Below are 23,236 nucleotides of genomic sequence, written 5' to 3'. Positions count from 1 at the left end.
ATTCGGAATTTTAGAACGGTGTCAATTATTAATTTATTCAAATGTTTTTAAGAATAGTTCGTTATGAGATTTCAGAAGTTTGAAAATAATCACCTGTGTTTGCTTAAAATATTTCAAATCCGATCTTGTCAGCTGAAAACGGGAGGAGAACCTCTTCTGTTCTCTTCCCATCCTCTTCTTTTTTTTTTTAACCATTAGATTGATACTTTTCAATGGCTCAGATTTTAATATCTTTAAAAACTTCTTATAAAATATTTTTAAAAACATTTAGTGCATTTGTAAACTGCCAAATTTAACTTTCAGTTTTTTATTATTTATTTATTTATTTTTATAACTTAATATTTTAATAATAACGTAAAAAAATAAAAATCTGGACCATTAAAATGTTGATCTAATAGTTAGAAAAGGAAGAAGATGGAAAATGATGGGAAGAAAACAGGAGAGGAGGTCGCCCTCCGCTGAAAACACTACATGACTATACAGTGATTTTTATGATTCCTCATATATTCTATACTGTTGATATCGATTTGATCAATTCGTTTTAAATTTGTGTACTATTTTAATCACACGTTAAGTTCAAGGCACCAACGAGTTAATGAAAAAATCGAATCGAAATTAAAGCACTGTCCAATCTAGCCAAGTCAAAACAGTAATGTGTCAAATTTCAAAGCATAATCCAAATTCTGCAGTTGTGAAAGAAGAAAATAATAAAACACGAGTTCAGTTATTATTATTCCGGAAGTTATAATTTTTTGGATAGAGGATGTGTTTTTTATAAGTTACTTTTTGTACTTATTTAAAAAAGTTAATTTATTTTTCCCTTTTCCTTGTTCATTGTCTCTCATCTTTTCTCACTCATTCTCTCTCTCACTCTGTCCCAGAACTACATAACATATAAGACGTGTCGCTTTTCAGAGCCGTAAGTAGTATTATTGAGGTGAACAGCACTAAAGGAGGAAGCCAAATAAAATAGGAAGAGGGGACAACGTACGGGATAAAAGAGAACACACCATATTTAATTATGCCAAAATATATGATCGAGGTTACAACATGAGGAAAGAGACTTGGTTATGTATGCATGCACGCACGCACATCATATAATTAAGGTTACAACATAAAGCTGCATGCATATTTATTTATTTATTATTTTATTACAAAATAGATTATCTAGTTGTTGTCGTACCATTGTTGCTTTTGGAGATAGGCAATTATGTCCTTGCCAACTTGGAAGGCCTTAGAAAGAACATCCCTAGGGATGGGAGGTTTGGATCCAAACACAGCATTTGCAATAGTAATGACTCCTGGATTTTGGCTACTGAGACTAGAAAGGGCAACGGCATTTTTAGGGTGACAAACTCAATTATTTTTATATATTTTGGTATCTTTTATATGAGTTTTGTCAGCTTAATTGGTCCCTTTTTGCCTTAATTGATTTATTTTATTTTATTTTGAATTATTATTTTATAGGGGCAAAATTGTCATATTTTGATTTAATTGTGACTAATTGATTTTTGAGGACAATTAATGCTACCTTATCCTTGAATTTTGCTTGCAGGTTCTTGAAAGATTTAAAAATTAAAAAAAAAAAGAAAAGAAAAGAAAAATAAAATTAAAAATAAAAATAATAATAATAATAGGTGGGGCAAAACGCAACGTTTTGCCCCACCCTAATAATCCAATATTCATCATCTTCTCCAAGAGGCGGACTGAAATAAACCCCACACACACACGCGAGGCGCGGCAGAAGCTGACGAGCGGAAAAACAGAAGACGCCGAACGGAAGCTAAAAACGCACACACGAGCTGAGCGACGGACCTGGAAAAGAACAGAGCACGCCGAACGGAAGAGGGAGGCGCGAGCGAAACAGAGACGTGAACCATTTAGCGTGAACAGTGTTCTTCCATGGGATCCTGTAGCAAAATACTGATTGCAGCGAATTTGATGGCAAACCGTGGCTAATTCCTAATTCTCTAATTCAACAATAATGGCAGGAGCTTAGATCATCAAAGGGGAGTTTTAGTTGCTTTAATTTCCTACTCAATAATTGTTTAATAATTCCTAGGTCTTAGGATAGTTTTTCTGATTGTTGGGATAATTGTATTGCTTAATCTGATTATATTTGGGGATTATTGTGACTGAATTATTGTTTAGCATTTGACATTGGGCTGTTTATAGCTTTGATTTCAATTATGATGTTGTGGTTATGACATTTGTATTGATTTTGGAGTTAATATATTGTGATTTTCTAAAGTGGCTTGGAATCTTGGATCATATTGTCTCTTGCTAGCTTTAAGTCTATTGTTGTGGATTTAAGAATTTAATTGAGCATTGGTTTTTAGTATCCTTAATTTCATTTTACTATTCTGGTTGCAGTTAGTAATTTGAATTTTTGGGAAAATATTTTGAGGCAATTCGAGGTGGCTCGGTTGTTGGATTAAAAGCTTAATTATAATTCTTAATTCATTGTTTTAACTCTCACATCTTTTAGAGTGATGATTGCCTGCGTTGTTGAATTGGAGGATTGATTTTTATCAGTGTTATTTGTGTGTCTCATTTTCATTTCTTTAATCTTCATTCATTTTAATCATTTTTACATGAAAACAAGTATTTTAATTTCAATTTAATTCAGGGCATTTAGTTAGCAATTTTTCAAAATCAAATCAAAAATCCTTTTTATAGTTTAGGTTACTTGCATTTATTTACTAGGGTTTAATTTCGTTTTCGGCTCCTCAAAGTGAAACGACCCGAGTTTTGCACTGTATTGCATTAATTCGGTTAATTTTTGGAGTAACCCCAAAGCGATAATTAAGGGAAGTTCAACTTCACGGGGCCCACGTTAAGTTGAAAGTGAATCATAGCAAAGGGAAATATAAACACATCTCCTTTGTTGAGTACTTTGGTAAAGAAACAGTTATCATTTTGATCGGAGGCCACAAATCCCACCATGAGAGTCCCTTCGAGGACAGTCAACACCTCTGTGGCACGAGGGTGAATGTGGGGAGGATCCAAACCATAGGGCGCATAATCGATACGAGCAAGGGAGATACCGAGAGTGTTGAGTCCTGGGAATTCATTTACAAATACTTGAGTCACTTTAGAGCCCAGTGGATTTGATGTGTTGCCTTCCATTATGTGGAAGAAAAAGTCTTCTGCTTCCACAAGGTTGGGATCTTTGCAGAATTTCCCATTTACAAATACTGCACAAAACCAATTCAATATTACTAATCAATGACCAGAAATATCACTACAAAAAAATATGTTAATTCTAGCGGTTAGAGTGTTACATTTTTAGCGGTTTTAACCGCAACAAATAAAATTTGTAGCGGTTAAGGAAACCGCTAGAAAAACAGGTGCAAGAAAAAATTTCTAGCGGTTATCGCAACCGCTACACATCATGGTCAAAACGATAGAAAATTTCTAGCGGTTTCTAACCGCTAGAAAATATCTGAAGGAGACACATTACTAGCGGTTATAAAACCGCTAGAAAAGTTCCCGGAAAAAAATTTCTAGCGGTTTTATAACCGCTAGAAACCTGCTAAACGAAATCCATTTTACCGGGAATTAAATAATTTCAGTAGCGCGCGGAAATTACTAGCGGTTATAGAACCGCTAGAAATGTTTGGAAAATTAAATTTTCCCGCCAATTGAATTTTAGGAATGGCGGGAAAAAATTTTCTAGCGGTTTGAACCGCTAGAAATTTTGGCGCAAAATTTAAATTTGACGAAATATTTCTAGCGGTTCGGAACCGCTAGAAATGTTTACCGTGCCAGAAAAAAAAATTTATGGTTTTTCATATTATAATTTTAAAAACCATTAAATAAATTATTTTGAAGAATTTTTGTTAATTTGTATAATTAGTTATATGTTACATTTTATATATTCAAATTTTGTAATAAAAATATGTAATTAAATTATGAATGTGTCAAAAGAAGTGAATTTAATTTAATAAGATAATTTAATTGAATATTTAATAAGATAGTTGAATTGAAGATGATATATTTTGTAATATTGAACCTATAGTATTAGGTTGATGAGTATTTGAATCAGTTGAGGAGGGCATGACAAGTGTGGAGAAGAAAAATCTGAAAGGAAAGGAGAAATAAATATGTTAGTAAATTTTAAATAAAAACAAATAAAAGATACAATGAATTATAAAATAAAATTCACTTACCATAGAGTAAAGAGAAAAAAACCACCATATGAGATAGTAAGAAAAAAAGAGAGAATTATGAAGAAGAATAGGAGAGGAAGGAAAAGAGATGGAGTAAATGAATGTAGAGAAGATATGGTATTTATAGAGATCAGCGACACATTTGTAGCGGTGTTTTTGTAGCGTTTTATTGCATTTTGTAGCTGTTATTCATTTTCTAGCGTATCTATAAGCGCTAGTATTTCGTAGCGGTTATATATGTAGCGGTTATTAACAGCTAGAAATTTAGTATTTTTTATTTTTAAAATCTGAACGAATTTTAATTTATAGATATGTATTTTGTAGCGGTTAATAACCGCTACAAATTACAATTTCGTGAAAATACATTTGTAGCGGTTAATAACCGCTACAAAATACAATTTCGTGAAAAAAATTTGTAGCGGTTATGTAACCGCTACAAATGAAAATTTTTTTATTTTTAAAAAAACTGTACGAATTTTAATTTATACATATGTATTTATGGACGAAAATTTTTTTAAATAATTTATTTTGGATGCTGCTATTCTCCATCATCATCCGGCCTGAAAGGACACATTTTAAAAAAATTTGTTAAATTTATGTTGTATTTGGAAAAAATTAGTAATTAGTAGTTAATTATTTAAATAATTTAAGAAAAGACGTGTACCTGATAAGTGGCAAATTATCATCTCCTTGAGGAAAGAAGTCTTCAAAATTCGAGGGTTGGAAGGGTTCACTGTCGTAAATAATGTCACCATCACCCATATCGTAAAGATCCCGTGGCTTGAGGTGAACGACCATATTCCAGTCTTTATGTTTCTCGTCCTCGACATAGTAAATTTGGTGTGCCTCAGAAGCAAGGATATATGGCTCATCATCTTCAGATGCCCCCGTATGAATAAGTCTAGAGAAATTGACTGAGGTGATGCCCAAATGGTCAGTAGCGAGTCCCCGTGAAGTTGTCGTATTTGCCCAGGAGCATTTGAACAGTGTCACGGTGAAAAGCTGGTAACTCAACTCAATAATGTCAATTAGCTTTCCATAGTAAGTGACGCCTCCAAAGCGCATATCGCCATCACTACTGCTAGCATAACATCTCGTTCCGAATGTCCCGCAAACTCCAGAGTTTTGTGTGAGCAATCCCTGATCACGTCCAACCGTACAGAACTTGAAGCCGTTGACATTGTACGCGGTAAACCTTCGTGCATGGTCTAACGGACCGAGAGAAAGAGCTTTGAATTCATCTGTGTATGGGCTGTTGTCATTACGTATTCGACGTGTAAACCAACTGGGAAACTCTTTGTGGACTCTTTTATCAATGTCAGCAGAACGCGCACGGCCCCGTAGCTGACGCCTGAGATAACTCCTAAACTCACTATAGTAAAGTGTAATTTGTTAGAAGAGTCAGTAAGAAACAAATATAAAGTGTAAAAGCTAGTGAGCTTATATGATATATATACTTACTGCATGAAGGGTTCAACTTGGCTGCAATTTATCAAAACGTGTCTGTGTGCCTGGAGTTTCTCTGTAGGAGTGAGTCTGAAGAATTCATATCCTCCAACTGGTTTCCCAACAGGAGGAAATAAAGTTGACGTGGAAGGACCAGGAGGAGAATCATCTACGCGACGCGGGCGGTTAAAAGATGTCTCCATGTCATCAAAGTACCTCGAACAGAAAGTTAGGACCTCATCTCCGGAATAACCTTCTGCTATTGACCCCTCAGGCCATGCCTTATTCCTAACATATGATTTTAATTTTCCCAAGTACCTGTAAGTTAAAATTGCATTAATAATTACGAGTAAATGAAAGAACAATGTGAAATTTAAAGAGGCGGGAATAAAAGATAATCTAGTACCTCTCTATAGGGTACATCCATCGATAGTGAACTGGGCCAGCAACCTTTGCTTCTCGAACAAGGTGGACAGTCAAGTGAACCATAACAGTAAAGAATGATGGAGGAAATATCATCTCCAAGTGACAAAGTGTAAGAATAATTTTATTTTGCAGCTGATCAAGCTCTTCCGCTACCAAGACCTTCGCACACAACTTCTTGAAAAATGAACATAATTCTACCAAAACCACCGATACATCAGAAGGAAGTGTGTTTTTCAAGGCCAATGGAAGTAACTGTTGCATAAGAACATGAGAGTCATGACTTTTCAACCCAGTAACCTTTCGAGCCTGCAGATCGATACACCTTGAGATGTTGCTAGAATATCCATCTGGTACTTTTATGTTCTTCAACGTCGAGAGGAAGATATCCTTGTTCTGCTTTGTCAAGGTGAATTTAGCTGGCTGAAACTTGTCGTTTTCATCAGGCCAAGCCTCTTCACGAATTCCCCAGGCCCGTAAATCTTTTCTAGCTGCGAGATGGTCTTTGGACTTTCCAGCTTCATTGAGCAACGTATATAGCACATTATCGCACACATTTTTTTCAATGTGCATAACATCCAAACTGTGTCGTAGCAAATTAGATTCCCAATAAGGAAGAGTGAAAAATATGCTTCTCTTCCGCCATTGCATAGGTTGCGTATCAGATGTCCCACGAGATCATCGTCCCAATCGTTCGGGATCCACACTCTTACCAAACTCGACATGAACATCTTCTAACTGCCGCAAAATATCCATACCAGACAAAGTAACAGGAGGATCTCTCTTCTCCTGTTTCCCATCGAAGCGAATCCGTTGCAATCTAAGTCTGTGCTTGGAATCAAGGAACCGTCGATGTCCTATGAAGCACCACTTGCGACTGTGTGGAAGGCGACATGGCACAGAATCAAAATTGCACTCAGGACAGGCCAACCCAGTATGCACATTCCAGCCAGACAAAGTTCCCAAACCGGGAAAATCACTTATTGTCCACATCAAGGCTGCACGGAGATTGAATAGTTGCTTGTCATGTGAGTCATATGCCTCAACACCATTCGTCCATAGGTCGATCAATTCGTGTATCAACGGTTGCAGGTATACGTCAATATCATTTCCTGGTGCTTTCTTGCCAGGAATGATCATGGAAAGCAAAAAGGAGCTCTGCTTCATGCACATCCAAGGTGGTAGATTGTATGGAATTAACACCACCGGCCAGATACTGTAACTTGTGCTCATGTTTCCGAAGGGATTAAAACCATCGGTTGCCAATGCAAGACGTACATTTCTAGGATCATTGGCAAAGTCTGGAAATTTCGCATCAAACGCTTTCCACGCCTCCGAGTCTCGTGGGTGCCTTAACCTACCATCTAGGTTTTCCTCAGTCGCGTGCCACCTCATGTGCTGAGCCATTTTTGATGACATATACATTCTTTGCAACCGTGGTTTCAAAGGAAAGTATCTAAGAAAATAATATATTAAAAATTTAAAATACCGAATATTTAAATACTAAATATTGACTCAATTTAAGAAAATTGATGACATAATCAATTGTTTTAAGAATTTCAAATATCGAATATTTTTAGAGACGGAACAAGTAACACGCTGTAATAATTTGTACCTGAGAATTTTGGCCGGTTTCTTCTTTTGCTTCTTGCCCTTCCGTACCGACTTATAGCGTGACGTCTTGCATCTCGTACAAATCTCTTTGTTGGCATCATCTCCCCAGTATAGCATACAGTCGTTTGGGCATGCATCTATCTTCTTATAGTTCAAGCCAAGCTTGTTAATAATCTTTTTTGCTTCGTAAAAAGATGGAGGGAATTCAGCTTGGGGGAAAGCATCTCCCAGTAATTCCAGCAACATAGACATCGCCTTGTCAGTCATACCGCACAAGCATTTGATGTGATACAGCCTCACCAAGAATGACAACTTCGAATACTTTGTACACCCAGAATAAAGAGGCTTGTCAGCTTCGGTCATGAGGTCAAAAAATTCCCGAGCAGTTTCGTTTCTTAGAAACTCCGGTTGAGGTCCCTCTACTTCATCTTCGTTGGGATTCGAGCTTTCGTGAACACCAAAAGCATCACGCACAGCATCATTCACGGCATCGGCTTCATCCACTCGAACTCCCATCCGTGAAACTACTGGCACTGACTCAGCACCCATATCTAGCCGTTCCCCATGTAGTTGCCAAAATACGTACTCTCGCGGAAAAGGCTTAAAGATTAAATGTTCCCTAACAATATCTTTGGGATGCCACTTTTTGAAATTACATTTAGGACAGGGACACTGAATCTTACCATTTACGGCAGCATTGGCGAAAGCAAAATCCAAGAAATAGTTTAGACCAGCCAAGTATTGCGGAGTCGACCGGTGCAAGTTGATCCACGACCTATCCATCACTAATAATGCTCAAATTTCGTGAAAATATGACACAGAGCTCAAAAGAAGTTAAAATGGAATTCAGTTGGAGTGCTTCAGCTTATAAAGGAGGCTGGTGGAACGGTCATTTTTTTGTAGCGGTTACAAAACCGCTACAAATTTGTAGCGGTTTTAACGGAAATTTTCATTTTCCAGCGGTTATTAACCGCTAGAAATTCTAAATATCGGTTACAAACCGATAGAAATTTCTAGCGGTTTAACGGGAATTTTGTCTCCATCGGTTTTGAATTTTCTAGCGGTTATAGAACCGCTAGAAAATTAGGTAAAATTTGCTAATTTTCTAGCGGTTCACAAGAAAACCGCTACAAACGATGGTTAAAATCCAGTTGAATTTTCTAACGGTTTTTGAACCGCTACAAACGATATTATTTTTAAATATTAAATAGAAATACCGCACAATAAATTAATAACATTACGAAAATAAATATTTATTAAATTAATAAATGATTATAGAATTATTTTGATTAATTAACATGTTTAACGTGTTTAATAAATTGTAATGTTGATGTTGTAATAAATAAATAAATATTTCAATATTAATTAGTACTTGACATAAATAAAATTATAGAAATAAATCAATAAAGTAAACAAATAAATATAAAATTTAAATAAATATCTAAATAGTATATAAAACCGTAAAATCAAGATTCTAATAAAATCCCATACAATGAAAGCAAATCATGGGTGGGGGGCAGAAGCAGCATCATCGTGATCATCCTCTGCTGAATCCTCCGGCTGGGGGTGGGCAGGCCGCTCAACCTGCTGGGACTGGACTGGCGGATGGGGGGTAGGGGCGGGACTGGTGGCATGTGTAGGTCGGGGATGTCAGGAACCGAGATGTTTGGAGCTATACTGACCACCACATGACGCAGAGCCGTAGCAGCTGCCAAGAGCTGGTCAAGCTGCGTCTGGAGCTGACGATCACGCTCCTGGAACTGACGATCACGCTCCACGATCCTGGCCTCCATCCTGGCCTCAAACTCTTGTCTGAGCTCCTCTCGCAATTCCTCTGAGGATGAGGAACCCGGCCGCTTCGCACTCGCATGAGAGCTCCCAGCAGTATATGAAGGGCCAGCGCCACTTGAGCGGGGCAACCTAGTCGGTGTAGGTCCAAGTCCAAGCCCGCTAACTCGACCAGGGTGCTGCGGCCGGCCACGACCCGCTAAAAGTGAGGCGGTGGGATCCAAGGCAGACCCCTGAGACTCACGCAACTCGGAATCGACCTGAGTCATCCGTGCCTACCAAAATTAATATAAAGAAGTTAATTATAATATAATGATATCTACACTGTGATATTATATTAATATTTAATTTATTACTTACCGCTATCTCCTCAACCTCATCCGACGCACGCCCGTCTCGGGGTCTATACACCATCGGCCACATCTCGCCATAAGTGGGCGTGTATCCCCGCTCCTGCTGCGTCTTTTCCCTCTGTAAATGAAATCAAAGAAATAATTAGTTACAAATTAAATACATATACATATTTAATAAATTTATTTCAAGTACTCACAATCTCGTCATAAGTGATCGCAAAGCTCCTGGATCCAGCCCTATGACGTATCGTCTGATGCCTGACGCTCCCAGCATTTCTCCTAGAAAGAGCCTGAAGCAAAATGTAAAAAAATTAAATTAAATGAGTCAAGTCGGATAAAAAATAAAGAAATTATAATTAATACAATATTATCATACCATCTGGTCAGCCGTCATCCTAAAATAGACGTAACTGAACCAGTCTTGGTCCGGGACTCCACCAGGTACATCTGCCAGTATCTCCTGGAGGGGCCTCGTCCCGTCACCTTTCTTCTCCCTCCACAGGTCGGCCCTCCTGTTCTTCCATGCCATCCCAAGCCTCTTGATCGTGTCAGCCCTCAACTCCTCCCCCAGAATAAATTTACTCTATGATTAAAATAATAAATTAACTAAATAACAAATTATAAACAAATAATTAAGCAATTTCAATAATCAAAAACAAATAATAATTAAACAATTAAGTAATTTAAATGAAAAAATATTTTTACTCAACTAAATTTAAAATTATTATAAGTAATAAATTAATGAAATCAATAACAAATTATTTTCATTTAACTACTTTTAAATAATTTAAATAAAAAATATATATATTCATTTAACTACTTTTAAAAATATTATAAATAACAAACAAATTAAATAAATAAAAAATTATAATCAAACAATTAAATTATTTGAAAACAAAATATATAATCATTTATTTAAATTAAAAAAAATTATAAATAACAATTTTATATTACCTTCATCATTTCCCAGCCTTGCTGCTTCTTGTCTGAGGTGATCTTCTTCCAGTCCTGCACGTAGATGGGGAACAGCGTCCACTGCTGACCAAGGAGGCGCACGTACTTGTTGTACAACTGGCCACCTTTCTTCGTCAGTTGGCCCAACTCATTGAGCGGCACAACCACTCGTCCGCTCGTCATCATAGACAGCTCTCTGGCTGTCAGCCTCCGATAGGACCTGTTCCCCTCAGTGTCTGCAAAATTTAATTAAGAAATAAATTATATATCAATAAATTAATACAATTTCTATATAAATTAAATACTGATCAAAACTTTAAAAAGTTAAATAAATACTTACCGACAAATTCCACCTCATAACCAGCCTGACGTCTCGGAGCAGGACGCTGCGCAGCCTGGGGATACTCATTCCCCTGATCCTGCTCCTCCTCCTCCTCCTCGTCAGCAGCATCAGCATCAGCATGGGGTTGCTCATCCCCAGTAAAATGAGCCTCCTCAGTCCGCTCAAAATCATCCTGTTCCATAAAACTGAGGATATCCTCCTCGCTGAGATCGTAGTCATGAATGCTGGGGAATGGCTCACCAGCATCATGATGAACCTCACTAGGTCCAGCTCTCTCAGGATCAACTGGGTCTTTCCCGTGTCGACGAGTCATCCTAATAACAACAAATAGTAATTATTTATAAATGAAATAAAAAGAAAAATTATTTATAAGCTACAACATAATAAAATAAATAAAATAAAACATAAAATAAAAATTATTTATCAATAAATTACTATTTTTACCTGAAAACAAGGATCTGCAACTGAATCAGAACTCAAATATGTTTGTGGAGAAAATTCAGCAGAGCTTCGCTTCCAGAACGATTGAAGAAGTGAGAGTGTGGGGGGGTATATATAGACCGAGAATTCCTAGCGGTTCGGTCCAAACCGCTAGAAATTTCTAGCGGTTTTGGGCCGAACCGCTAGGAATTCCCAACGGTCACATGTGCCTCGGGAATTGGCTAGCGGTTCGGTCCAAACCGCTAGAAATTTCTAGCGGTTCGGCCCAGAACTGCTAGAAATTCTGGCGGTTCGGCCCAGAACTGCTAGAAATTCTGGCGGTTCAGTGCAGAACGGCTAGAAATTTCTAGCGGTTCGGTCCGCAACCGCTAGAAATTTCTAGCGGTTCGGACCGAACCGCTAGAAATTTCTAAACTCCTCGGGGAATGAAAAATATTTCTAGCGGTTCATTCATCAACCGCTAGAATTTTTCGGTGTCTAGCGGTTTATTGGCCTGAACCGCTAGAAAGTAAACGCTACAAATTTGGCGCCAAGTTCCCGCCAAAGCCCGGGGAATTTTCTAGCTCTAATTTTCTAGCGGTTAGGTGGTAACCGCTAGAAATGTGCGGGCAATGGTCAAACCGTCTGTATTTTGCAGCGGTTTTTATAGAAACCGCTAGAAATATTTGGAATTTCTAGCGGTTTTGTTGAACCACTAGAAATGTTCCGCTGCTACTTCAACATTTTCTTGTAGTGTATAGGGAAAGATACAATACATATGATGTTGTGTGTATACTTGCCTCCAAGTCTGGTGTCATTGACACCCACGCAGAAATCTTGCAGAGGGCTAGGGTCATAGGCAGAAGCAAGGGAGGAAGCCAGGGCCAAGAGGGCAACAAGTGAGATAAATACTGAACCTTTCATCTTTCTCAGATCCTTTCTTTAACTTCTAATTGTGTGTTTGTTGTGACCAAATGCATTTGTGGTTGCCATCTATTTATAGCCCAAGGTAGCAGCCGTCCTTTTGAGTTAGTATTCATATAATTTTTGGTTTTCCGATTTAATCAAAAAGAAACATATCAATAGCCAATCAAATATTAACAATGTAAGTAAAATTTGACTTGGACTATTCGTCAGTCTTCTTCTTCACTAATCTAAGCCACTTAAAGTTACAAGCATATTAACGTGTCAGTGATTGATTCCTAGAACGAGAGATAAAGAAATAATAAAATAAAGAAAGAAAGAAAGAAATGTGGGGCATATGTAACGTAACGTGGCAGCTTATGTTGGTTCACTTCAGCCTTTCAATAACTACTCCAGTAATTAATCCCTTGATTTTTATCATTACCCCAGGTTTTAGGTGGATAGTCTTAATCAACTATTAAGAAACCGCACATTAACGATCGAAGTTTTTTCCTCGATCAATTTGGCAACAAAATTCCGTGGTTAATAAATTATCGACTTTTTTTTGGACAGTTTGTAAATTCTATTGTTAAAATCTATTGTTAATTTGCTACTCCTCTGGTCCTATAAAGGCAGAGTGAGAAGATTTTTTTTCCATCCTATTTATAAGTCACATCATTAAATTGTTAGTATGAATATACTATCTTGTTATTTATTTATTATAGTGTAAATAGTTATTTTTTTAAGAATGTATATGTTATTGATCTACGTTAAGTATATTGGAAGTATCCTATAAATAGGATCAAAGGAGTTGTTTTTTTAAAAGCAAACCATTTATATCCATATTACAATAACAATTATCAATTGAATTAATTAATGTTTTTTATAGTGGATGACTGAGCCCTTAATATCCCAAAGCTCTCATTCTTTTTATCAATTGATAAGGTATTAATCCCACAGCATATTTATATGTTCCACCGACACTAAATCACATATACCAAACGTCATCCCCTTGCTCTTTCGCTTATTTATAAATATAGTTTAGAATCCTTTTGATCCAAGCATCTCCCACATGTTTTGAAATATAATACATTTTATCCAAATTATACCACACTAAATTATAAAACTTCCAAACTACTTAACTAAACTTCTCTGACTAATTATTTTCATTGATGGAGGTAGTCCACATACACTCTATTTTATGATTTATGTGATTTGGAGTTAGGGTTTAATAACAAATTGGAGTTTAAGTTGGGTAATGATGATTACTATAAATTGAAATGCAATTACCCTAAAAAGTTATGCAACTAGGGGATATTGTGCAATTGGAGGATTAGATGGTGAACTGAGCTTTCTAATGAGTTATTGGATTAGGAAACGATTGAGTTGAGATTGGGAATGTGAAATTGGGAGCTATAGGTGAGAGAATTGAGCATTTTAAGTGAGATATATAGTTAGTGTTTATTACTTGATCATCCTATGTATCGATAAGTAATTATTCCAATAATGTAAATTGCATCTGAATTTGGGGTTTGGCATCATTTCCTCTCAAGCTTGCTAAGCTAAGCGAAGAAGTGAGGTAAGCATGATTGATTTAATTTTTACTTTGTATATCTGCGATTGGATTGTCAGATAACTTGAGTTTGTAGAACAAGTCTTACTTTACTAACCTGTATTAACAATGGTTTTTTTACTAGTGAGCCTATCATTAAAATGAAATAAAAAATCAATGTACTACTTTCAGTCATTAATATAAGAACTAGATAACTAATTTACGAATATTAAAGAAGTTACTTAAATTAGATATTAATAATAAATGGATATTGTCTCTCCTAAAATACCTCAATTGATGTGCATTAAAAATACCCATTGATGGAGACATGTTAACATGTGCAATTACTGTAAAGATCGTTTGAGGGCAAAATGGATAAATATTGAAAACAAAATAGATTGAGATCTTATATTTATGATCCAATTAAATCTCTGATTAGTTCTTATATTAAAGATTGTAGTTAGTATATAAATAAATATGAATGAAAAAGTAAAATTGTATGAAAACGAAGTTACAAGATTCCAAGATTACTTCAGTTTGTAGAACAAGTCTTGCTTTACTAACCTATATTAACAAATAGTTTTTGTACTAGTAAGCCTATCATTGAAATGAGATAGAAATCAATGTACTTCATTGGGCTCTTAATATAAGAATTAGATAATTAATTTATGAATATTAAAGAAGTTGGTTAAATTAGGTATGTGTACTAAATAGATGCTGTCTCTCCTAAAATACTCCTATTGATGTGTTTTGAAACTACCCATTGATGGAGATAGTACACTTTAACATGTGTACTTAGTGTAAGGATTGCTTTTCAACAATAGAGTTGAAAGGACTGAGATGAAAATTGAATTTTTCAATTTTTTTACTGTCATAATTTTCTTGTAGATTGAGGTCTTATATTTAAGATCTAATTGAATTTATAATTAGCTTTTATATTAAAGACTGTAATTAGTAGATAAATAAATGTGAATGAAAAAGTAAAATTGTATGAAAACAAAATTGCAAGATTCCAAGTTTTATAAAACCTGCGGCTAGCTCGTCAAGACCCACTAACAAACGAACGACTTGCTAAATTAAATGAGAAACAAACGATGCACTCAGATGTTAATCAATATTATTAGCTAACCATCCAAATCTGGGAAAAATCATATTTAAGCATAGCCAAGTAAGTGTCAAACAAGAAAACGACTAAGCAACTCCATTTGAAAAATATGGATAGACGTTAGCATAGTTCATATCCCCTCCAGTCGTTATTGTAAGCACCTATTAAAAACTTTCCATAAATTAATGAAGTTATTTAAAATTAATTATTTCTTATAAAATATCAAAATTACTCTCGAATCTCAATGAAAGTCATTAGTTAAAGGTGTTTAATTAATTAGCTAGAAAGTTCTATAATTGATTAAGATTGCTAGATGGACAAAACTAATACTTTAAATAAAACATATTTTAAAAATATATTGGTCTTTATAAAGATTTGAGCGAATATTAAGTAACATTTCCTCTGTTCCCTTTTATAAAAAAAACAATCTTTTTATGGTGGTGTCTCTAAATATAAGGGGGAAAAAAATTCTCTTTATCTAAAATTTTAAAATAGTCTTTCCACTTCTACCTCGTTAAATGTACATTGTTTATTATCTCTTCGCAATAAATTTTCAATCATTATCTCTCACATATTTTCTTTACAAATAAGGATATGATTAAAAATATATAGATATATCTTACACATTTATTGCTTTTAACTAAATGTAATCAACAATTTGAATCATATGATTGTGATTTTAGTAGTTGTTTCTTATAAGGATACAGGGAAGGAGTAGAATACAACGATTGGTGGGCTTTTGGTCAAGATGTCTCGTCGGATCTTTCGTACAATTACTTGTTTTTCCTTTGTTTTAGGTAAAACTAAGTGCATAACAGATAAGACGTCCAACATGGGGCTCACAGAGGTATTAGTACGTAGTATTATGAGGTGAGCAGTACGACTTGGGCAGGAAGCCAAATGAAACTGGAAGGGAGAACAAGGTGCAAGGTAAAAGAGAACACAACATACTACTTTAGTTATTCCAAAAATATATAAATGAAGTTACATGAGGAAAGAATATTGATTTTGCACGCGTATCTTCCAACACAAGATCGTTGCATGCATCTGATTTATTTATTACAGAATAATAATGGATGGGCAGCGGATAGTGTGTTTAGTTATTATCGTACCATTGCTGCTTTTGAAGATAGGCAATAATGTTCTGGTCAACTTGGAAGGCTTTAGTGAGAACGTCACGCGAGATGGGAGGAGTGGATCCAAACACAGCCTTAGCAATAGTAATGACTCCTGGATTTTGGCTACTGAGACTAGAAAGTGCCACAGCATTGTCATGGCCGACGTTGAGCTGAAAATGAATCATGCCGAAGGGAAACACAAACACATCTCCTTTGTTGAGTACTTTGGTAAATAAACGATTGTCATTTTGATTGGAAGCCACAAATCCAACCATGAGAGTTCCTTCCAGGACAGTCAGCACCTCAGTGGCACGAGGGTGAATGTGGGGAGGATTCAGACCATAGGGAGCATAATCGATTCGAGCAAGGGAGATACCAAGAGTATTGAGTCCTGGGAACTCATTTACAGACACTTGAGTTACTTGGGAGCCCAATGGGTTTGATGTGTTGCCTTCCATTATGTGGAAGCAGAAGTCATCTGCTTTCACAAGCTTGGGATCTTTGCAGAATTTCCCATTTACAAATACTGCACAAAACCAATTCAATATTGCTAATCAATGACAAGAAATATGGAGAGAGATGCAATATATACGGTATTATGTGTGTGTACTTACCTCCAAGTTTGGTATCATTGACGCCCACACAGAAATCTTGAAGAGGGCTGGGATCGTATGCAGAAGCAAAGGAGGAAGCCAAGGCCAAGAGGGCAATAAGGGAGATAACTACTGAACCTTTCATCTTTCTCAAATCCTTTCTTTAGCTTCGAATTGTGTGTTTGTTGTGACCAAATGTTTTGTTGCTGTAATCTATTTATAGCTCAAGAGAGGAGCCGTCATTGTTGAATTAGTATTATTTTTTGTTTCGACTTAATCAAAACAAATGTATCCACATTGTAAGGTATCAATTATTAATATTATCTTTAGTCCATGGCTGGAGGCGTTCAACGATTAGCAAATTGGAAGTATCATTTTACTTACCTAACATATCATAATTGCTATATTTTAAAATTATACATCAATATTTGAATTCTTCGTTGCGAATACTGTTTCTCATCAGTAATATAACTTATTTAGAAAAAAAAGTACTTTTATGCATCAAAATATTTTGTGTTGGTCACCCTTCCTTTCCCTATGAGGAAGAGTATGAAACTATGAATAGGATAGTCAAGAAGGAAAAAAGGAAAAGAAAAGATTGTGAAGTTTGTATAATAATATATAATTGATTGACCCCTTCGAGGACGCAAGTTAATTAAGACTTGGTAAGGTTTTCACTATTCAGATGGTTTAATTTATTCCCATGACCCTTTCGTTCTACTATTCTCCACGTAGTTGTAAATATTCGATTATTTTAACTTTTCATCTTTCGTTGACGTTCTTTATTTTACAAAATAATAATACTAATACTAATATTGCTAAATTCTTGCTACTTACTTATATTCGCAGTTTTTTATTCTTTCTGTTATTTCTTGTTTTAGAAAAGTCTACAACTGAAATTTAAATTTACAATCGCAATGCCACCAATGTTAATTTCAAATCACAATTGAACGTAATTTCATGTCAACTTTTCATGTCTTAAATTTTCATTTTTCTGCACATGTATGTGCATACACACACATAAAGTCATTACAAACTTTATTTGCATACACTTGAGAAGGTTTAATATAAATATATATTACAATTTTTACAAAAGAAAAAGGAAAACATAGTTGATAAAGGGTTGGATTAAGTTTCGATACAGTATTATCACTGATCTAATCAGAAGTTCATAGCCATCGATATTTTCTCAATGTAAAAATGTTTGGGTGATAAAGAACATAAAAAGATCGATACGTGAATTATTTGAAACATGGCCATTAAAATGCTTTGTTTTGTAATTTTTCACATCATTCATTAAAGTATTAAGCTGTATGCTTAAGGATTTCAACGTTTTTGATCCTACATACTATAAATTAGATTTTATGGTTAATTAGGGTTTAACTTTCTCATCATTATTTGATGGTTATTTAGTTTTCATCTGATCTCACATAAAGAGCAAACGCTGCTGTTAATATGCTAAAATTTGACGATTATTTCATTTTATACAAATTTATTTTTAACATATTCTATATGATGTTTATTTAGTTTTCGTATGATCTCACATAAATATGACAGCTACGCCCGTGTGATAAGTGCCATATCTTGTATATATTATGTTCAGATTTTGGATATATTGAATTAAATTTATAAATATTTTATAACCATTTAATTCACTATACATATATTAAACCAAATTTTCAGGGTAAAAAGTACAAAATCTAATTTTGCAGGAAAAATAAAATAAATGGAAAAGTGGAAGAAGACTTGGACCCACATGAGATTTGGAAAGAATAGGATCTTAATTGTATTTTTCTCTGACAAAAAACTAATCTACCAATCTTTATAATTTTATAAATTTAATCAGGTCCCTATACTATTTTAGGACTGTCAAAAGGAAATGATAAATCTAAAAGTTAGTGTAAAGCTTGAGCAAGAAAGGAGATAAAGATGATGATGATGGTGGGCAAAGCTGCAAAGGAGGGGAAGAGAGAAGCTGAGAGAGGAGATGGTCACGCTCACATCATCTAAGTTCAAGTCCTCCTAATGTGTACAAAAATAAATTCTCTTCAAAAATAAAAATTTTAAGTTTAAATTACTGAAAAATAAAGTATGAAAAGTTTGACTTCAACAAGTTAATTTATCTCACATGAGTCTCCTTTGAAAGAAACAAGCCATTCTCATTTGTTTGTAATATATAGAGTGGATATAGAGGTTGGGACAGTGTGAATATTACAAGATTCCTGGTCACAATTATTTCATGAAAATATTTCATTTCAATATCCAAATAATGACATTTAAATTTTTTGCATAAAATTGATCAAATATGAAATACTCAAAAAGAATTTTCCAGAAGCATTTTCTTTCTAAAATCATTCATCTCGTCAAAATTTTCTCAAGAGGTTCTTTTATTTGTGATTTAATGAATTAAAACCATAATTCGCCAAGCACAACAGGAGGAAAACCGTTGCATCAATAGAATGATTGAAGAAACTCAAGGAAAGGGAAGGCGCTGCGTGAGTGAGCACAAGGGGCAGTGTGAGGGTGTGCGGGACAGAGTCACGGAGTAAGACTTGACTTTGAGCAAAGTGCGAGTGAGAGAGATTGAGAAAATAGAGCTAGGATTTTCTACTTTGCCTCCTGGGAAAATAAAATACTTACATATTAATTATTAATTAACTTTTTTACAAAAAAAAAATTGGTGGACTTGAATGGGCGGCCCATTTAATTTTTAGCTCTAATGGACTAGCCCTTTTAAATCCAACTAACCTTTAGCAATTCCAAATTACAAGTCTGGCCCTGGACTTAAATAAGCTTAAATGGGTCTGCCCATTTTTCTAGTTCTAAGTCTATCATCATCTCTATCTTGTTCCTTGCTTAAGCTTCATGCTATGTTTTAGATTTATCATTTGCTTTCAACAGCCCTAAAATACCATAGGGCCTGATTCAAAATTTTATGAAATTATAAAGATTGGCAAATTAATTTTTTTATCAGAAAAATTACAATTAATGACCTCATTTTTTCCAAATCTCATGTGGGTCCAAGCTTTCTTCCAATTTTCAATTTATTTTATTTTTTCTACAAAATAAAACGTACAAAAGTAGATTTTGTAATGTTTATCCTGAAAATTTATTTTAATATATACAATAAATTAAAAGGCTATAAAATATTTACAAATTTAATTCAATATATCCAAAATCTGAACATATTTGGTTACAAAATATGCACATATCACATGTAGCTGTTATATTTATGTGATATCGACAACTAAATAACCATCAAATAAAATATCATGTTCCAATAAATTTATATAAAATAAAATAATTGTCCAATTTTAGCATTTTAGCAGCAGTGTTTGCTCTTTATTCTAAGTCCTACCTTACTTATCTTCGTCTTCAAAGATTGCCTTATCAAGGTAGACTACTGGTTTTCGGAACTAATGATGGATATGAACTTCTGATTAGGTCAATGATAATATTGTATCGGAACATAATCCATTCCTTTATCGACCTTTTTTTTTCCTTTTCTTTTGTAAAAATTGTTATATATATCTACATATTAAACCTTCTCAAGTGTATGCAAATAAAGTTTGTAATGACTTTATATGTGTGTATGCACATACGTGTGCGCAAAATGAAAACTTAAGACATGAAAAGTTGATATAAAATTACGTTCAATTGTGATTTAAAATTAATATTGGTGGCATTACGATTGTAAATTTAAATTTTAAAAGAAGACAAGAAATGACAGAAAGAATTAAAAAAAAACTGCGAATACAAGTAGCAAGAACGTAGCAACGTTATTAATAGTATCATTATTTTGTAAAATAAAGAACGTCAACGAAAGATGAAAGGTTAAAATAATCAAATATTTAAAACTAGTACGTATAGAATAGTAGAACAAATTAAACCATCTGAAGACTTTACCAAGTCATAATTAACTTGCTTCCTCCAAGGAATCAATCGGTTATACATTATACTACAAACTTCACAATCTTTTATTTTTTGGCCCCCTGACTATTCTATTCATAGTTTCATACTCTTCCTCATAGGTGGATTCAACTATGTACATTTAAATTTCATATATGCACAACATAATGGAGAATTCAATCAATTAATTTAATCAATATAAGTGACTAAATAACTAAAATTAAATTCTTCTACTATTTTATGCACAAAAAATTGTTTAATTGTTTAATAAATCAAACTCAGCATGTTTCAGCTCAAATACAATTTTTTTTTTGTTGCAAAAATCAAACAAGGATATAATTGCCTAAAACCAATTTTCCAAATATTTAGACAATTAAATAACCCACCTAAAATTAAATTTTGTAAATTTTTCAAAATGTCAAAATAGCTGAAAATTGATTTCCCCTTTTTTTAAACAATTAAAATGGCACATGAAATGAATTACACATAAACCTAGTGGCTAAATAAATGGAAGACAATTTAAATGCTACTTTACTCAGCCAAAAATGGTTCTGACAATAAAAAAAAACCTTGGCCCATAGGGCAAACCGACAAATAGAGCCTAAAACCCAAGTTCCTGAAATGAACAATGGTTTTTAAGACCAAAATGAGCCCCAGTACGCCGCCATTTCTCCAATAATCAAGCATTAGAGAGTTTTCCTAAAGTCAAGAGAAACAGAGACCCAAAATGGTGAGAAAAGGGATTTATGAATTGAAAACATCAAATTGAAGGCGCAAATCACAATCTGACTGTGCTGGAAATACTTGTTGTACAAAAAGCCCCAAAACTGAAGGGGCCATTCTAAGAAAAAATGAAAAGCCCAGAAAACCAAAAGCCCAGGTTCCGATTTCCAGAAATTGAAATAATTACCAATGGGGATTGGGTCTAGCGTAAGGGGCTAGTCCCTCACAACGTGGCGAACCAAGATTTGAATCCCCACTGAGGGAGGTTCTCACATTTAGTGACCGATAGTGTCTCAAATAAAATTGCCTCAAATAGGAATATACCTATGTTTTAGCAAAAAAAAAAAGAAACTGAAATAATTTCTATGGCCCAAAACATTTTGTAAAAGTAAACCAAAAAATCTGGAAAATTAAAATAAAACCAGAAAACATACACTCTTCTGCACAGCCCAGTTAAAATGCCCAAACTGGAAAGCCCAAACAGAGAGCCCAACTTGCTGAAAACAACACAGAACGTAAGAGAAAATATTTTGCAGAAGCCCAAATCTTAGGGCCCAATTTGGAAATAAAAAATAAAGGCAAATGAAATAACATAAATGCAGAACCCAAAACCTTAGGCCCATAACGATACAATCAGCAGAATAAAATTATTGTAGCAAGCCGAAATGACACTCCAACATGCTTTCGCCCAGCTCCAGTAACTAATGAAACGATGTGTTTCATTCTGAGCAAAACGGCACCGCGTTGGTGCATTTTGGGTCATCTGCTCGAAGGAGTCGGGTTAACCTACCCGACTCCTGACCCGCGAAGAAACCAAATTGCAAAGCCGCCGCAGCCAGCAAATTCGTGCGGCGTTTCAGGTACCGTTCTTCAGTGTGCGTGAAATCAAGAACAAGAATAACAAGAAGTCAAGAAGTCTTTAAGCCATCAAAGCATGGAAAAGAGCTTTAAAAAAATAAATAAACAAACAAAACAAAACAGATATCGACTTTGAGTTAGTTATTTGTAACAAATAGATATTATTTTTCTTAAAATATCCTTACTAATTAAGTTTATTGGCTTAAAAAAACTATTGTTGGAAAGACTATCTTAAGGAAAAATAAATAAATATAAGGGGCAAAATAGATTGAGATTTTATGTTTAGGACCAAAATAAAAGCAAAATAAGGTCTAATATTAAAGACTAGAGGTAGTATAAAACATTCTTCTCCTTGTCACAGGCTCGACAACATCACAGACAACATAAAACTTTCCAAAATCCGAAAACTTATGTGTATGTATTACGATTGAAACAAATGAAGAACATAGACATAATGTTACTGTAGCTTCTTCTCAAAATATTATTAAATAATAAAATAGATAGATCTCATATACAAAAATAGCAAACAGAGGGAGATTTGACACCAGGCTCTGATACCACATGTTAGAACAAACCATATGAACAAAATATTTATCCAAGTAATCATACGGAATTCTACAATTATATAAATACATCTCGTCATGCTAGATGATTTAAAGAAGCAATCAACAATACTCATAATTTAAATTTGGATTAGAACAACTGAAAACATAGAAACCTGTTAGTAGAAAGAATGTTAGGATTCTTCTAACCGGAAGGTGGGCACGATGATGAAACTAATAAGAGCTGCCACTAGCTAGGGAACCCTCAAAAGTAGTGAATTAGGTTTTCTCTCTATTCATTTACTCAATCAGCCATCAAAAACTTAATCCACTATCAAGATCAAGAAATAACTAAAAAAGACCGAGTCTAAAAAACCCTAACTGAGCATAACTGATTAACGGACCACACTCAGGATATTT

At 34.6% G+C, this 23,236-nt stretch overlaps 3 protein-coding genes across 3 annotated transcripts in view; all 3 read right to left on the bottom strand.

Annotated features, from left to right (window-relative positions):
• Positions 1 to 23,236, bottom strand: part of LOC114739775 (germin-like protein subfamily 1 member 13) — an 83,773-nt gene that overhangs the window by 16,184 nt on the left and 44,353 nt on the right. The gene's annotated exons all lie outside the window — the stretch shown is intronic.
• Positions 1,168 to 12,447, bottom strand: LOC114739786 (germin-like protein subfamily 1 member 13). The gene is made up of 3 exons (XM_028927863.1): positions 12,314 to 12,447; positions 2,821 to 3,197; positions 1,168 to 1,338 (listed from the first exon to the last, which is right to left on the bottom strand). The coding sequence occupies exons 1-3, from the start codon at positions 12,435 to 12,437 to the stop codon at positions 1,168 to 1,170; spliced, it is 672 nt and encodes a 223-aa protein (XP_028783696.1). The 5' UTR covers positions 12,438 to 12,447.
• LOC114739782 (germin-like protein subfamily 1 member 13) lies at positions 16,109 to 16,929 on the bottom strand. Its single transcript, XM_028927859.1, has 2 exons — positions 16,806 to 16,929; positions 16,109 to 16,717 (listed from the first exon to the last, which is right to left on the bottom strand). Exons 1-2 carry the CDS (start codon positions 16,927 to 16,929, stop codon positions 16,170 to 16,172), a joined length of 672 nt encoding a protein of 223 aa, XP_028783692.1. The 3' UTR covers positions 16,109 to 16,169.

This window comes from Neltuma alba, unplaced genomic scaffold (genome assembly GCF_004799145.2).
Source record: "Neltuma alba isolate B1F8T4 unplaced genomic scaffold, ASM479914v2 tig00002907_pilon, whole genome shotgun sequence".
NCBI lineage: Eukaryota > Viridiplantae > Streptophyta > Magnoliopsida > Fabales > Fabaceae > Neltuma > Neltuma alba.
The sequence above is the reverse complement of the archived record's forward strand: the minus strand, read 5'-3'. Positions and strand labels throughout refer to the sequence as shown.

Coding starts and splice junctions, on each gene's coding strand:
- LOC114739786 (XM_028927863.1), bottom strand. CDS start 12,437: ATGAAAGGTTCAGTATTTATCTCACTTGTTGCCCTCTTGGCCCTGGCT. Junction 3,198..12,313: donor CAATGACACCAGACTTGGAG/GCAAGTATACAC, acceptor GGTTTTGTGCAG/TATTTGTAAATGGGAAATTC. Junction 1,339..2,820: donor TTAACGTGGGCCCCGTGAAG/TTGAACTTCCCT, acceptor CACCCTAAAAAT/GCCGTTGCCCTTTCTAGTCT.
- LOC114739782 (XM_028927859.1), bottom strand. CDS start 16,929: ATGAAAGGTTCAGTAGTTATCTCCCTTATTGCCCTCTTGGCCTTGGCT. Junction 16,718..16,805: donor CAATGATACCAAACTTGGAG/GTAAGTACACAC, acceptor GGTTTTGTGCAG/TATTTGTAAATGGGAAATTC.